Source organism: Lolium rigidum, chromosome 7, assembly GCF_022539505.1.
Source record: "Lolium rigidum isolate FL_2022 chromosome 7, APGP_CSIRO_Lrig_0.1, whole genome shotgun sequence".
Classification (NCBI taxonomy): Eukaryota; Viridiplantae; Streptophyta; class Magnoliopsida; order Poales; family Poaceae; genus Lolium; species Lolium rigidum.
In genome coordinates this window covers 127,470,673-127,486,258 of record NC_061514.1, presented here as the reverse complement: position 1 = coordinate 127,486,258, position 15,586 = coordinate 127,470,673, and the positions used below count along the sequence as shown (strand labels likewise).

The 15,586-nt window shown below is 42.2% G+C and overlaps 1 protein-coding gene across 3 annotated transcripts; it reads right to left on the bottom strand.

The window, feature by feature from the left end:
• Positions 1 to 2,919: 2,919 nt before the first annotated feature.
• On the bottom strand, positions 2,920 to 10,276 carry LOC124670762 (regulator of nonsense transcripts UPF3-like; the record flags this gene model as incomplete). Of its 3 annotated transcripts, none has more annotated exon segments than XM_047207233.1 (13): positions 2,920 to 3,689; positions 4,378 to 4,431; positions 4,507 to 4,625; positions 4,718 to 4,780; positions 4,861 to 5,338; positions 5,414 to 5,511; positions 6,273 to 6,369; positions 7,355 to 7,459; positions 7,550 to 7,629; positions 7,751 to 7,849; positions 7,939 to 8,034; positions 8,958 to 9,064; positions 10,094 to 10,276. In XM_047207233.1, coding segments are annotated over 12 exon segments (1,521 nt in total). In that variant the 3' UTR covers positions 2,920 to 3,689; positions 4,378 to 4,392.
• Positions 10,277 to 15,586: the final 5,310 nt, after the last annotated feature.

Sequence of the window (15,586 nt, the reverse complement as noted above, 5' to 3'; positions counted from 1 at the left end):
CACAGTATACACTGCAGAAGTGCATGAACATAATCCTACTAAACAACAGCCCTGTGTGGGTGGATCGGATCATCGGATACTGATTGCAGCATGGCAAACGGTGCAAATGAAATAAGATGCTAGTGCATGATTTCAGTAATCAAAGTTGCTACTTGCAGATCAAAGTATACTCACGGTGCTATATGATCCGTTGGTTCGACCTATTCCATCAAGATGTCCTTCTGCAGAGCGGCCTCGACGGATTTTGCAGCTCATGTTTGGGGAAACGGTGGCGCTGTTGCTTGCGGCAGCGGCCGTCCGTGTTTCTTGTGCGCGGCAGCCGGCGGTCATAGAGGTGTGGGACACGGAGGCCGGCACACAAATCGTGCCCAGCTTGAGTGTGGGCGTTGAGGCGCAGGGCACGATGCGGTGGGCGTGAGCGCGGGGTGCAGAGGGCGGCGGCCTGATCGTGGGCGGTGGCGTGGTTGCGGTGTGTGAAGAGCACAAACGCACAGATTGTGAGGAAAGAGAGATTAGCGGAGTCAGTTTTGACTGGATTATGGTGGAGATCAAGGATGTGATCGTCTGGGGTGATGACGGCGCGTCTAACGGAAGGAAGGAGGTGGGGAGAATGGAGAGATCGTGTCCGTATGATGTGATTAGATGTACGGTGCAGATGTAATTTTCCAACGGCACTTCGTGCCTTTATAAGTAGTAGAGATATAATCATGTTTCCATAGATTCTTAGTTTTTTGGTCCTAGGAAACACGTACTATCAAGGGGGTTGCTCATTGCAAGTTAGGTGAAATCAAATCACGCACACAAAGATATATTGCACCCACAAAAACCTTCCTATAGTTTTCTTGAGAAAACCCTTGAAATACGGTGTTCCTAAGTTTTAGTCCGGAGTTTTTCAGGGTGGAAACGCCAGGATTTCCGGTGTGTATATACTGGAATTTCTATATGTCTCCCAAATATCCGGTTGAAACCTCTGGCGTTTTCTACATTTAGTCGTGCTTGAGTGATGCAGCTCACGGAACATGGACGGAAGATTTCCCAGGATATTTTCCGAAAGAGTTCAATATTCCATGTAAAAACTCTGCAATAGTCATATTTTAAGGGGGCCTACAAAAGGCCCCTTCTTTACCAAGAGGGTGGCAGGACCTATCACTCCCTATATCTCCTTCGTTAATACAACCTCAATTTTGCCTAGATCTCTCTTCCTAGCTACCCAATCCCCACGCCCTTCTAGGGTTTGGAGGAGAAAACCTAGGTCTACCATCTTAGTAAAGGAATTTGATTTCCCTAATTTGGGTTGTGGAACTTGTTACTCTTGCTTTGGAACCTTGGATGGAAGAGGTCGTCCACGGGGGGTAGTTCTTCCTGTTGTGAAGCTTCATGGTCATGTTGCGAGCCTCCAATTGAGTTGTGGAGTGTGCCACACCGTTTGTAAAATGTTTAGGTTGCCGCCTTCAAGGTCACTACTTACTGGAGTGTGTGCTCTCCATTGTGACGTGGGCATAAGGAAAATAAGGTGAGCCTTTGTTGCGTTGGTGGACTTCGTGCGCCATATCTCTCCAGCGTAGACGCACTGCTTCTCAAAAGGAAAGAACCGCGAGAATACATCCTCGTGTCTCATTTGCGGTTATTTATATCATTTATTTACTTATATCATGTTTACTTGCTTTGTGCTTGCTTATCATATATGTTGTGTACCTAGTCGCACAACTAGACAACTTACTTTATTGTGAAGCCTTAAAATTGAAAAAGATAATACAAATTGTTAGTCGCATATTTAGCCCTCCCCCTACCCAACACCACCACCACCACCTCTAGTCGGCCATGTTGATCCTTTCAATTAGACTCTAAAATTTTCATTAAACTTACAAATACACGAAAGGGGTTTTTATGCCTTCCGCGATTAATAACAAATAAATGGGTTACGGTGCGAAATCTCAGTAATCAAGTAAAGCATTAAAAGAAAAAAAATTGCTAAAAACATGTGAATTAATACAATAAACTTCAAAAGGCAAATATGTGTTATTGATGTATCAACACTTCTCTTGGGGTTAATCTTGAAGTTCGATAAACATAAAACATTGTTAAAAATGTTGGTATCGTCGTATTTCGTGTGATTGCTTGGTCCTCGATGGATCATCATGTCCACAATTTTACCATCCTCGAACCAAACTATGGAAGCAAAAGTTATAGTACTAGTTTTTCTATGATCGAGCTAAACAGACAAAGTTGGGTGCACTTACTTTTACACATGCAAAAGACGTTATATGGCACGCAACATCTCTCTATAGGAACTACTCCCTTCAATTCGTATCGCGACACTTATTTTAAAATGAAGGGAGTATATTGGAAAACAAGCAGCAAACTGCGTCCAGATCACACTCTATTAGGGCCCATTTGAACAGATGGTACTGCGTGCCATTGTGGTTAAATAAATAGGAATCTTTGGTTCCTACGGTATGAACTTTCCATAGAATTATGGAAGAAAACAGACCATTTATTTGTGTTCACAATTTCTGCATTTTTCTACTACATGACACCCTAGTGGTTTTTTTCTTGTTTTGCGATTTCGGATCATGGAAGACTCCAAGATACATGACATGACATTGCACTTGCTATGCTCCAAACGCATCCTATGCCTACTGTCCGGCATGGCTGGTCTCACTGCCAAAATAGTTTTAGAGGCAAGTCAATACCTCTGATTTACTTTTAGTTTATCAGTTATTATTTGCCTGGACCCATTAGGACAAATTTCCACACTGTATTGAGATAAAAATAAAGATCACTTTCAAGAATTTAGGTCCCCATACTGCTCAATGGGCATAGGCCGCACAGGTGAGGCTTGCACGTTATTCCACATTTTTTGTGGCAATGCTTAGATTAATTGCGGCACGGCTTGTTCTGCTTGAATGACAAAGCAAATGCAAGTTAACATAACTCGTGACATTAAAAATAGCAACCTTTGACGCTGCACACCATCATATCATTCTTAACATAACCCCACAAAAGTTATCTGGTGAGACATAACAGCAAAACACACACCAGAAACTTCAACATGCCAAAATAACCTCACATTCCATTTAACCGGGCACATAAAACAAGAACGTGTGATTCCACTTTGCACTCCACGGTAACTTCTGTTGTACCCGACCACAACTGCAGTCGCCCTGGTACAGGGGTTCTCATAATCAACTAACTAAGAATTTGCCTTTATTTAGCAAACTGGGTAGTCTTATCTCTTTGTAGATACATGGCACCTCTAACCTGTAAACAGCAATCAGAACCAGACCTCTTCTTTTTCTAGAGATATGTACATCCATCATCACTGATGAATCACCGGGTTTGTGTATAGCCTCCAGGGGTCTTGGAAATATGTGACCACTGTCTCGAGGTACTGATGCCAGCCTAATTTCCATCCATCGCTCCAGAACTATCAACTTTGGGTCCAAAATCAAACCTCACCCAAAGTGGAGAGCTACCTACTGGTGGGGGGTTATGTTACTTCACTATTGCTGTGATTCTGTGAATCGAATCAAAGAGCTTCCTTTTCAGCTATAGCTCAGACTTCCATTGACAAATCTGGGATTGCACTTCATAGAACCATCTCATCAATTTCATTCACGGACTTCAGAATGAGCTGCAAAATGCAGAAACTTTTGCACAACTTGCAACACCTGTTTTGATGAATGTATCTGCAAGATAGGTAAGTTGATAAATCAGGTGTATATTTGGCAGGCAAATGCAAAGGTGCCCAGGTAGGGTAAACTTGCTTTAATAACATATCACAGAAATATGTTGTAAAAAAATACACTAGCGAAATTTTGTGCAAAAGTTATGTCCATCTGTGGTACAACAAAATGCACACTTATATTTGCTAATTCATCCTCCCCTCTTATTTTATTAACACACATTGCACATATTTTTGCAGAAACGTTTGCCAGTAGCGTAGTAATCCCTCTGTTCACTAATATAAGACACTTTAGATATTTGAAAGTAGACTAGATACAAACCAAAATAAGTGAACCTATACATTGAAGGTAGACTAGATACAAATAAAAATGAGTGAATCTAAATAAGCTCCAACGTCTTACAAAAGCAAACAGAGGGAGTACATAGTTATTCCCAATGTCTATATAAGATCATATAGTTTTCAGCATTAAGTGTTCCTAAATTCCCAACATCTGAAAGAACAAAATCTATTCTAGTATTTTGTGATAACTTCTAATTGAGTTTTCGAGACATTTTTAGGTGCATGTGTTTTCCAGCAAGAGATCAGATAAAATCTGGAGACAAAACGTCCAACAGATGGTGAGGATCGATGTACATGCACAATTATAGGAGCAAATACAAGTTGAATAAACTACAGGAACATAGACGTACCATCAGTGGTCAAAGTCACGATCCTGAACTTGACTTTTGAACCCATACTTGTCTCTGCAGACAGGATTTATGGTATTAGACTTCTGGAATCAGCCAAGGCAAGTAGGAGCTTATAAACTAAAATCATACCTCATGAGCCCCATAGCTAGCAGGGCCCCTCTTCGGAGGTTTTCCATCAGATGTAATAGGAGAGATCTCCATCTCCTTCAGCCCACGTGGCGGACCACGGCGGTTGCCATGCCTGTTTCCTGAATAACAACGCATAATGAACCATAGTGAAGGCACTGAAAAAAACTTTGCACAACGTGAAATCACTAACTATGATTAGATAAAGACAAACCATTCTCCACAAGGCCTCCACGGCCACCAGGACTCCTTGTGTCTATTTTTCTCTCTCCAGGGCCTACATAATCAGCTCAGTTATTAAAGTGACTCAAGCATCAGAAATGACTAATAATAACAGCATATAACTGAGACTTGTACCATCTGCTTGCTGAGCGAAATTGTCCTCAGAATGTGACTGCATTAGCTGGAACTCAGACGATGAGGCTTGTGTACTACCTCCTGTTGCAGACTTATCATAGCGACGAGGGGCCCATACACCACGGTCAGGCCTATCTCTATTTCTGGCCTGCCTTTCAATCTTCTCACCAATAGGTCCAGAACCATGCACATGATTATGCTTGTCATCATAGTGGCTTTTCTCAGCATTTTCAATAATCTGATCTTTCACAATGGAACGCGAATTCGGAACCCGTGGTGGGCGCTTATCCTTGTCAGCATTAACCATGTGACCTTCTTGCTCATGTTGAGATGCTATTCCATGGCGTCCTTCCTTGTTTGAAAGTATAGTCTTAATAATTCTGCCACTGGCCTCATGGCGCTGGTCTTGTCTAGAACTTGATGGGGGCGTATTTCTTGAAGGAGGCAGAGACTGCTGCGGAGTTGAGCTATCAGATATCTGTGACAATAGCAGATAAAATGACAGTCCATACTAATCATATGGTAAAAATCCTCATGGAACATTTATGCTTACATTGGAATCAACCCTTGCTCGCCCTTTCAAAAGTACAATTTTGTCTTTTTTACCATCAATAACCTGAGGAGACCAAGATGGCCCTCCACTTGCACCTTCTACAAGACGGGACAAAAACAAAACTACAATAAATAACATCATAGAAGAACCAATCATCTGTATTTCACCACAAGGATGGAAAGAGTAAAGCACAAAACAAGAGACAAAAGTTTAATTGGACAAAAGAAGAATTAGACAGTTACCCTTCTTGGAAAGGAAATACAGCTCCAAGCTTATAAAATAAATAAATGAAAATACAAGACCTAATTTGTTGAATACGAAAAATAACGTAAAAGTGGATGACGGCATGCAGGTAGGACAAGTGTCATTCCCATGAATGGACTGCATGTGTATAGACATACAAAACATCCACTTAGCCTCCCTCCACATCCCACGTGACAGCCATCAAACCGAAGATGTGCGTTTGCATTAAGGGTGTTTTTCAAAAGCGTACTTATTTGCCATTGCTGAGAACATTAACAGCTAACACATTTTAGTCAAGATAGTAACGGTTCCTATATTAGCTACATTCTGCACAGTGCAGTAAACTAACAAACTCAGCCATGACTCGGTTCTTACAAACTTGAAATGTGCGGCATGCACCATTCTCATGTTATAAGAATTTAGCTCAAGTTGATAGTGGGGCTCAAGTGAAGGAACTATTGTCTGTTCGCTAGTTGATACAGCATTTTAACAACACTAACCAAGGGTCATATCAGAATGGCCACTTAGTAATAGACTACAACATCCGAGTACTGTTGAATACTGACAATAGCTATAACAAACTAATAACAATTGACAATTCTTTATACAGTACAACCTGAAGTTCCAGCAATAATTTTCTCTCTTGTATGATCATCTCTCTTCGGCGCTAAGATGTAAGTTGGCTTCTCCTTAGCATTTTCTCGCACAACATACTGACAGATATCACAGAAAAAGCAGAAAATTAACACTTCAGGTCATAATTCATTGCAGATAATAAACAGAAAGTAGCATTTGCTGTTTTCTTGGTTTTGACAGGTAAACATTCTGAGAGAAGAGTTATGGCCTATTATGGGACACCAAAACAGTCTCAAGAAAACATGATACCTTTTATAGACCACCGCAAAAAAAATGGTCCAACACTTAACGGATCTGAGGTGCAAGCATTGCTAGGGTCTGTGTCATACTTTGTCTACGGCAAAAAGAAACTACGAGAACTCCACACCGTAACCCCAAAATAAAACAATTCTGAAGCAGCTTAAATATATAAAAAACATATAGGAGTATAAAATTCATAAACACTAGGGCAACACAGCTTGCATTGGGCAGAAATGGCACGCTGATAGTATTCATGCTAACGAAAACATAACCTTAGGCCAAAGTACAGAGCATCTGAATTATTGTGATGAGTTGGTGATATAACATGAAAGGAAACAGAAAAAAAAAAATCATCATGTCAAATGTATAATAGCCTACCCCAACTTGCTTGGGAAAAAGGCTTTGATGTTGTTGTTGTCAAATCTAAGTACAAACAGAGAGCACCACTCATTTTGGAAAATTTGGCTGCAATATAAAATGAAAACAAGTAGTAAGGACTCTATGCCTACTTGTCTAGGCAAAGAGTGCACTACACAGAAATAGGCATAGAGTACACTACACAAAACATACTTCTGCAAAATATAACACAATAATGTGCAGTCATTTGGCACCACCTGCTATCACACTCTACAATCCAAATGGTCAATACAAAAATAGTATGTGTTGCCTTATCCAAGCTTAGAAAGGAAAGTGGTCAATGCATGTTACTGTTTCGAAGTTACACAATTAATTACCGAAAATGATTTTATATACAAATGAAACGATAAGATCCATTTCATTGACAACAGAAAATTTCAGCAAGTTCTAAACCAAGCATATTACCGATGAAGTGGATGCCCTGCGCCTTTCAGAGGCCCTTTTAGAAGGACTAGAACTGCTAGTTACCACACCCGAAACTTTTCTGCTTAGTCTACTGCTTACAGACCTCTGTGGTGTATGAAATGATAGTTAGCAGACACCCGACAGTTGATTAACAATAATAGAACCCAATATCATAATCAATTTGAACTAACGTACCTGAGCCATACTCTTAGCTGCCCTTTGCTGACGAACATAAACCATGAGAGGTGTCACAACTGGTGGCTCCTTTCCAGCAGCTGCAACAGTAACCGAGTAAAGACATTACTTTCTTTTATGCTTGGCACCTTTGAATACATATATTAATGAAGCAAGAATGTATTACGAGTACTACAAATAGAAAATAATGACGTGTTTTACCTGCTCTTTCAGCTTCTTTCCTTTCAAGCTGAATTTCAGCACTTGGCAAATGTTCAGTAGGCTTTGATATAAGCTCAAGAAACTCCAAGTATTCTGGATCTAATTATTCGACAAGAGAATACGTTAACTTTGAAAAATGGAAAACATGGAAGAATGGAACACACTAGACAACAGTGTTTATTTAGGACCTTTTGTTATAGTTCCCTGACGAGCATCCTTCTTGATATTTGACTTCGGAACCTGTTGTGATGGTGCATATTCCACAAGAGCTTTAAATTGAGCACCTGGCAGAGAACCATGGACGACATACATGACATACAAATCAAAACATGCATAGATGCATAACCTAATATATAATCAAGTGTTAGAAAATATATTTCGTAAATCTACACTCCCTCTGAATATAGATGTATCTAGACATATTTTAGGTCTAGGTACATCCATACTAGTGGCAAGTAATATGAATCAGAGGGAGTAACATATTTATGGCAATGGTACTGATCAAATCCAGCCTAATAGGATATTGATTAAATATCCCCCATGCCAACAAACTAACGTGGGTGGCTCTTGCTTTCATTCACCACCTACAATACCTAACCAAACAAGTCTAGACCATGAGCACAGAAGGCTCAGCTTGGTATATTTAGTAATGAAACTATTGAACAGGCTATAAAGGAGGAAATTGATAATTAATTTCATTTTTTGGAGAAGCTCATTTTAAAGCAATAATGGTGGCACTTCTAAATTTTAAATGGCACTAAACAAGGAGATTTTCAGTCCAATTTCTCATATTGTACTTTACTAGTCTCCTCATACTTCATAATGTATTGTTTCTGCGCTGTTCATGAATTAAAGGGAAAATCAACTGGGTGAGTAAGCATTGCTCGTCTTAGGACAAACGCGATATGCCAATATTTATTTGCTAGCTAGACCTAATCAAGGTGATGCAAGTTCAATGGCTATGTGAATGGCATCAACATTTAGTGTTTGTAGTCTTGTACAAAATAATACGGTCATCGCAAAGATCACATGTGTAGTGATGTGCTTACTACAACAAACAGTAGGAACTGAAGAATGCAACAGGTGCCTCACTACTGAGCTTATATCTCTAACATGCACAGCAACAAGGGGACATAATGTGAATATGAGTACTGGATCCTGAGAAATGAAACAAAAATAGCATATTGTTATGGAATGAAAACCTTACCCTTTTCATTCACAAATACATGATTGTTGAAGAACTCAGCAAACTCAACAACATCTTCTGGGCTCTTGAAGTTGAGGTAGAGACGAGAATATCGATGATTCTTTTGGCTGGATAGAATATTTTTGTTAGCCAGATGGAAAAAAGATGGTGACAAACAAGAACGTTGCAATTGTTTCAACATCTTCCGGAACCTTAAAATTAAGGTAGAAACAAGAATATCTATGAATCTTTCAGCTGGATAGAAAAAATATGTTTGCCTATTTGGAAAAGACGATGACGAACAAGAATGTCATTATTGTTTAGCTCCCACTGCTAGGTATAATGATTAAGGAAATCCTATACTTTAAGAAAAAGTATCTAAATGACATAAAAATTAAAGCAAGAGATCGATAAGCAGGTCATCAGACAAGACGCAGTACAAGGCTAGCAGGTAAAAAAGCTGAATGCTACGAGTGCTCTTAAGGAACTTGTTCCATAACAAGCACTTCCTAAGCTAATCTCACACACGCACACATGGAAACAAGGACAAAACCTCTGGCTCCTGTATCAAACATAAGAGAAAGAAAAAATGAACAATTCTACTCAATCATAAATATGGCCCTTTTTGGCTTACCATAAGACCACAGAAAGGTCAGCGACAACCTAACGAGATGTTATTAACATGACGAAAAGATACACAGTGACATAACTAATAAGGCAACCTCTATTCGTGACCAATACTTCAGCTAAAATCATCACCAAGCTTTAAAGCAATAGCTATATACACGCGCGAATAGATAGAGTTTTGCACCACACAGTTGATTCCGGTTTCACCACGTAAGTATAACTAGGGACTGTAAGCGGCACCACATTGTAAACTTCCACGCGATCACTGAAAACTACAAGTCAGCAACTCAGTAGGGATAACCTACTGCACCAGAAAACGAGCACTGTTTAATCTACACATCTCAATTGCAGAGATGGACAAGCTAATTGCTAAATAGCTAAACAAATCACTTAAGCAGCAGCACGAAATTCTATTAGAAATATATGGGACACGGCTAGCCACCTAACCATAATAATTCCTAGGTTACGACCCCAATCCAGACCTAACGAGCAGCATACACAGGAGAGTCGGGGAGCGAGGGGACGCTGACCTGGCATTCCCGGCGCGGAAGCAAGCCCAATCGTAGCGCCCGGCGAAGCGCGCGTCGACCTGGTCCACGACGGCCTGCTGCGAAATCGCTGGCGGCAGCCGGCGGAGCACCACCTTGGTGCGGTGCGCGGGGTCCTTCATGTGCGCGCGCGCCGCCAGCTCGAATCCCTCCGGTCCGGAACCGCCCCCGCGAACAGGGACCACGCGGCACCGGCACAAACCCTAGGGGCCGCGTCACATCGGGGTAGGGCGGGGCGGGCGGGCGAGCGGGCGCGAGATCTGGGGAAGGGTTAGGGTTTGGAGCGGGTCGGGGAAGGAGGAGGCCTCTCGCTCTCGCGTCTGCTCTCTATCTGGCGAAGTCGCGTGCGACTCTTTTGGGTCTCTCTCTGGTTGGGGTTTGGGTTTGGAGATGAGAAATTGGAAACTGTCGGAGATTAGGGGAAGCGGAGGAAGAGGAGGACGAGGAGGACGAGACGAAAAGCCGAGACTGCAAGAAACGAAAAGGAAAAAAAAAAAGGCGATAGAAAAGATATCCTAAAATAACAGTCATGATAAGAGCAAGTCATGTAAAAAAAACACTTTTCCTATTTTTCAGCTAGCTGAAATCTCAATTCGCCTCAAGTCAGATCCTTGTCCGCTCGTTCCCAATTGTGGCACGAATCTTGTCGCGCTCGTCTCCTCGCCACTCCTTGGCCGGTTTTTCTTGACTCTCGCTTTTTTAGTTGGACCGGTTTTTTATTGGTCCGTGCTCATTTGTCAGTATGTATCTTCATTTCTCATTTTCCCTTTTCTCTGTCAAGGAAGAGAGAGTTGCAAACGAGGGGGGGTCGTGGGTGGTGGTGGCTCTCCCATGACGGAGGGCCTGGGTTCTTCCGCGACAGGGGTTGAATCGGTGAAGTCCGCTCGTCCCCCTCCCCGTCCTTTTAGCGTTGAATGGGTGCGAGAGGCATGAGTTTGCGTGGAGGTCAAGGATCCGGGTTCCTCCATAAGTTTTCAGTGAGTCCATTGTCTCGAGGAGGCGGTAGGAGGTTGCGTCGCCGGCAGGATAGGCACATTTTTTTCTTTGCCACTCCGCTCTGTGTGCCTTCGCATCTCAGACATGTATATGACAACGCATGGATCTGGTGTTTTTGATGTTCTTAGGCTGGGGACACATGGGAACGTGGATATAATGTATTTTCCCCGGTGATTGGCAACCTTTTGATTCAGATCATTACTGATTCTTGACTGTCCGAGCCTCTAATATAGGTCAATGAATTTCATGGTGGGGTGAGAGCCCCCATCATCCCTAGACGTACGAAAGAGAAGAATCTAAGTCGATTCAGTTATTAAACAGAATCAGATCTTGCATTTTTTATGGCTTATGCTACATGTATGCTAACTGCACATGGCATAGTTATTTTTTCAGCACATGGTATGTTTGTCGCTCATGCATGCATCAGGATCAGGAGTGCTATACCTTCATACTTGTGAACCCTTTCCACCCAATGCTCTTTTTGTTTGTTGTGATTACGTTTCTTCATTTTAGAGAGGCAATGTCCTTACCTTTGATTAACAAATCGTTAGACTGGATTGTTCAGTACCTTAGGAATGAGGTAAATTCATGTGAAATTCATGGTGAAATACTGTGGTCCAAGCAGCTCATTTAGATTCTGAACATGACACGTTAAAGGGGAAAATAAATAAGAAACTTCTAGATAATCAATACGTCCAAAGAATGCTTTTTACAGCTTGAAGTTGTATCTCGTGTTGGTAATCCTCCATGGTTTTTCACCGGTAACTCAAAAACAACTAAAGTAGAATGATAAATAAATTAGCAATTAAAAGCAAAGATCAAAAGCGCTGAGATCCCTGGCAACGGCGTCAGAAAATAGCTTGATGACTGCAAGAACATTGATCAGTTGTAGCTAGTTTCGAAATAAGAGTATCAAACTACGAGGAGCTACTAAAGTTACTGAAAGTTGTCTCAAATTTCAGGTGAAGGATTAAAATAGAAAAGGTTTTGTAGGTGTTTTTGTAGAGTAAATAACTGATATTGAAGAATATTGAAGGATGTAAATTCAATTAGAGATCGTGTTTGAACTACGATAAGACTAAAATGTTCACAGGGGGTTGTTGGTCTCTCCACTAGTATTAACTAAAGACACAAACTAGATAACAAATATCTTAGCTCTCGTTGTATGTGGAAAAGACTCGAATTGGAATATGTATCTCATAACACATCTCTGAGTAACCACTGCAACGACCTTCGGCAAGCGACCTATTGATCCATTACAATTAAGGGATTGCTGCATGGTTACTTGTTAAGCTTGCGAGACCCTTCTTATCCCCCTCTTCCGTACAATAGTGTATCGAACACAGGATTTCACTTCCCGCCGTATACACTACCGAACTTCCGACGGTAGTTCCCTCATGTGACCCTTAGGCAAATATTACATGGTCGACATCATGCAACATCACAAGAGAAAACTAACATACAATCATAGTGCAAAGGTATAAATCATTTTAATACATATAATAGTACTACTAGGGTTTCTCCATCTCCCCCGAGAACGGTATGAACTACTCACACATGTAGACAATAAAGAACATCGTCATAAACTTGCGTATGAAAAAGTGTAAGGGTATTTTACCCTTAACCATTATTTTGGTTAACAATGACACCGGAGCTATTGTGCGGACTAATGGTTTCTCTAAGTATATGTAGGATAACGTTGCATAGAAAACAAAAAATTTCCTACCGCGAACACGCAATCCAAGCCAAGATGCAATCTAGAAGACGGTAGCAACGAGGGGATATCGAGTCTCACCCTTGAAGAGATTCCAAAGCCTACAAGATGAGGCTCTTGTTGCTGCGGTAGACGTTCACTTGCCGCTTGCAAAGCGCGTAGAAGATCTTGATCACGATCGTTTCCGGCGCCACGAACGGGCAGCACCTCCGTACTCGGTCACACGTTCGGTTGTTGATGAAGACGACGTCCACCTCCCCGTTCCAGCGGGCAGCGGAAGTAGTAGCTCCTCTTGAATCCGACAGCACGACGGCGTGGTGTCGGTGGTGGTGGAGAAATCCGGCGGAGCTTCGCTTAAGCGTGCGGGATGTGGTGGAGGAGAGATACCGCTAGGGTTTGGGGAGAGAGGGAGGCTAGGGCGCCGGCCAAGGGCAGCCCTAGGTGGTGCGGCCAAGAGTGGGCAGCCCCTCCCTCTCCTCCTCATTATATAGGTGGAAATCCCCAAGTGTTGGTATCCAAGTCTTCGAATAAGACCCCAACAATGAAACCTCCCATATGTGGGAAACCTACCCAAGGTGGGAATCCCCCTTCCATGAGGGGGTTGGCCGTGCCACCCTAGGGGAGTCCACCTTGGACTCCTCCCCTTTAGGGTTGGCTGGCCATGCAAGGTGGAGTCCCTCCGGGACTCTACTTTCCATGGTGATTTCTTCCGGACTTTTCTAGAACCTTCTAGAACCTGCCATAAATGCACCGGATCATTTCCAAACTTGGAATATGACTTCCTATATATGAATCTTATTCTCCGGACCATTCCGGAACTCCTCGTGATGTCCGGGATCTCATCCGGGACTCCGAACAAATATTCGAACTCCATTCCATATTCAAGTTCTACCATTTCAACATCCAACTTTAAGTGTGTCACCCTACGGTTCGTGAACTATGCGGACATGGTTGAGTACTCACTCGACCAATAACCAATAGCGGGATCTGGAGATCCATAATGGCTCCCACATATTCAACGATGACTTCAGTGATCGAATGAACCATTCACATACAATACCAATTCCCTTTGTCACGCGATATTTTTACTTGTCCGAGGTTTGATCATCGGTATCACTCTATACCTCGTTCAACCTCGTCTCTCGACAAGTACTCTTTACTCGTACCGTGGTATGTGGTCTCTTATGAACTTATTCATATGCTTGCAAGACATTAGACGACATTCCACCGAGAGGGCCCGGAGTATATCTATCCGTCACCGGGATGGACAAATCCCATCGTTGATCCATATGCCTGAACTCATACTTTCCGGATACTTAATCCCACCTTTATAACCACCCATTTACGCGAGTGGCGTTTGATGTAATCAAAGTACCTTTCCGGTATAAGTGATTTACATGATCTCATGGTCATAAGGACTAGGTAACTATGTATCAAAAGCTTATAGCAAATAACTTAATGACGAGATCTTATGCTACGCTTAATTGGGTGTGTCCATTACATCATTCATATAATGATATAACCTTGTTATTAATAACATCCAATGTTCATGATTATGAAACTAATCATCCATTAATCAACAAGCTAGTTTAAGAGGCATACTAGGGACTTCTTTGTTGTCTACATATCACACATGTACTAATGTTTCGGTTAATACAATTATAGCATGATTTATAAACATTTATCATAAACATAAAGATATAAATAATAACCACTTTATTATTGCCTCTAGGGCATATCTCCTTCAGTATATACACAGGTTTAGTCCGCATGTGGGATTGCAAGGTGGTGTGTGACCCCCATTTGTTGTTCACAAGAAGCGACGGTGTTTTGGCTCTTTTCTCTCAAGAGGGGTGGTCTCGATGAGCTGTTTGTGGATGTTGCATCTGCTATACATACACATCCTACCACCATATTGATCCATCACATTTTTTGAAGAAGGTTAGTTTTTGGAGAAATAGCCATTTGGAAAGAGACTGGCGAGTTCCGGCGGAACCGGCTCCACCGTCGAAAATTTTCGGGTCTGCCGGTTTCATTCCGGTTTCGCCGGAAAGCAATACTGGAAGCGTTTCCGGCTATTCCGGGACTGTTCCAGCGGACCGGTCCAGAACCAGCGCACGGTCCGGCTGACCGGTTTGGTCGTCGGAAATTTCGGCAGGAGAACCGGCTCTGCCAGTTTCGCTGCCGGTCTGACTCGCGGGTCTTCTTCCAAATGGCTATTTTTCTCCTTGGACTATAAATACCCCTTCACCTACCTCAGAATGGTTAGGCACTACGCTATACTCTGTTCTTGAGCTCTCTCTCTCTCATACTCCATTGTTGCAAGCACCAAAAGCTTCAGATCTCCTTCCTCCTCCACCCAAACTCAAATCCCTCCGGGAAAAAGCTAGAGGAGGTCTTGATCTACAGTCTCACCGAGCCAAATCTTGTTCCCCTTGTATTCTTCAAGGTACCTTCTCCCTTGTATTCTTCTTGGAAACCCTGGGTGGGCAAAATCATCCAGAAGCATCCAGGTTGTGGATTTGCTCCTGACAAACATTGTAAAGGTTTGGAGGCTGCCTCAAAGTCTATGAAAAGTGAAAGAGCTATTCCTTCGTGGGATAAGCTCGGAGAAGAAGGTGAGCCTTCGTTGCGCTTGGGAAATCCTTCGTGGGATCTCACACCTCTCCAAACGTGACGTACCTTCTTGCAAAGGAAGGAAACATGGGAATACATCTTCGTCTCTGCATGCTTTCAGTTATCTCTAACCGAACTCTTTACTTGTG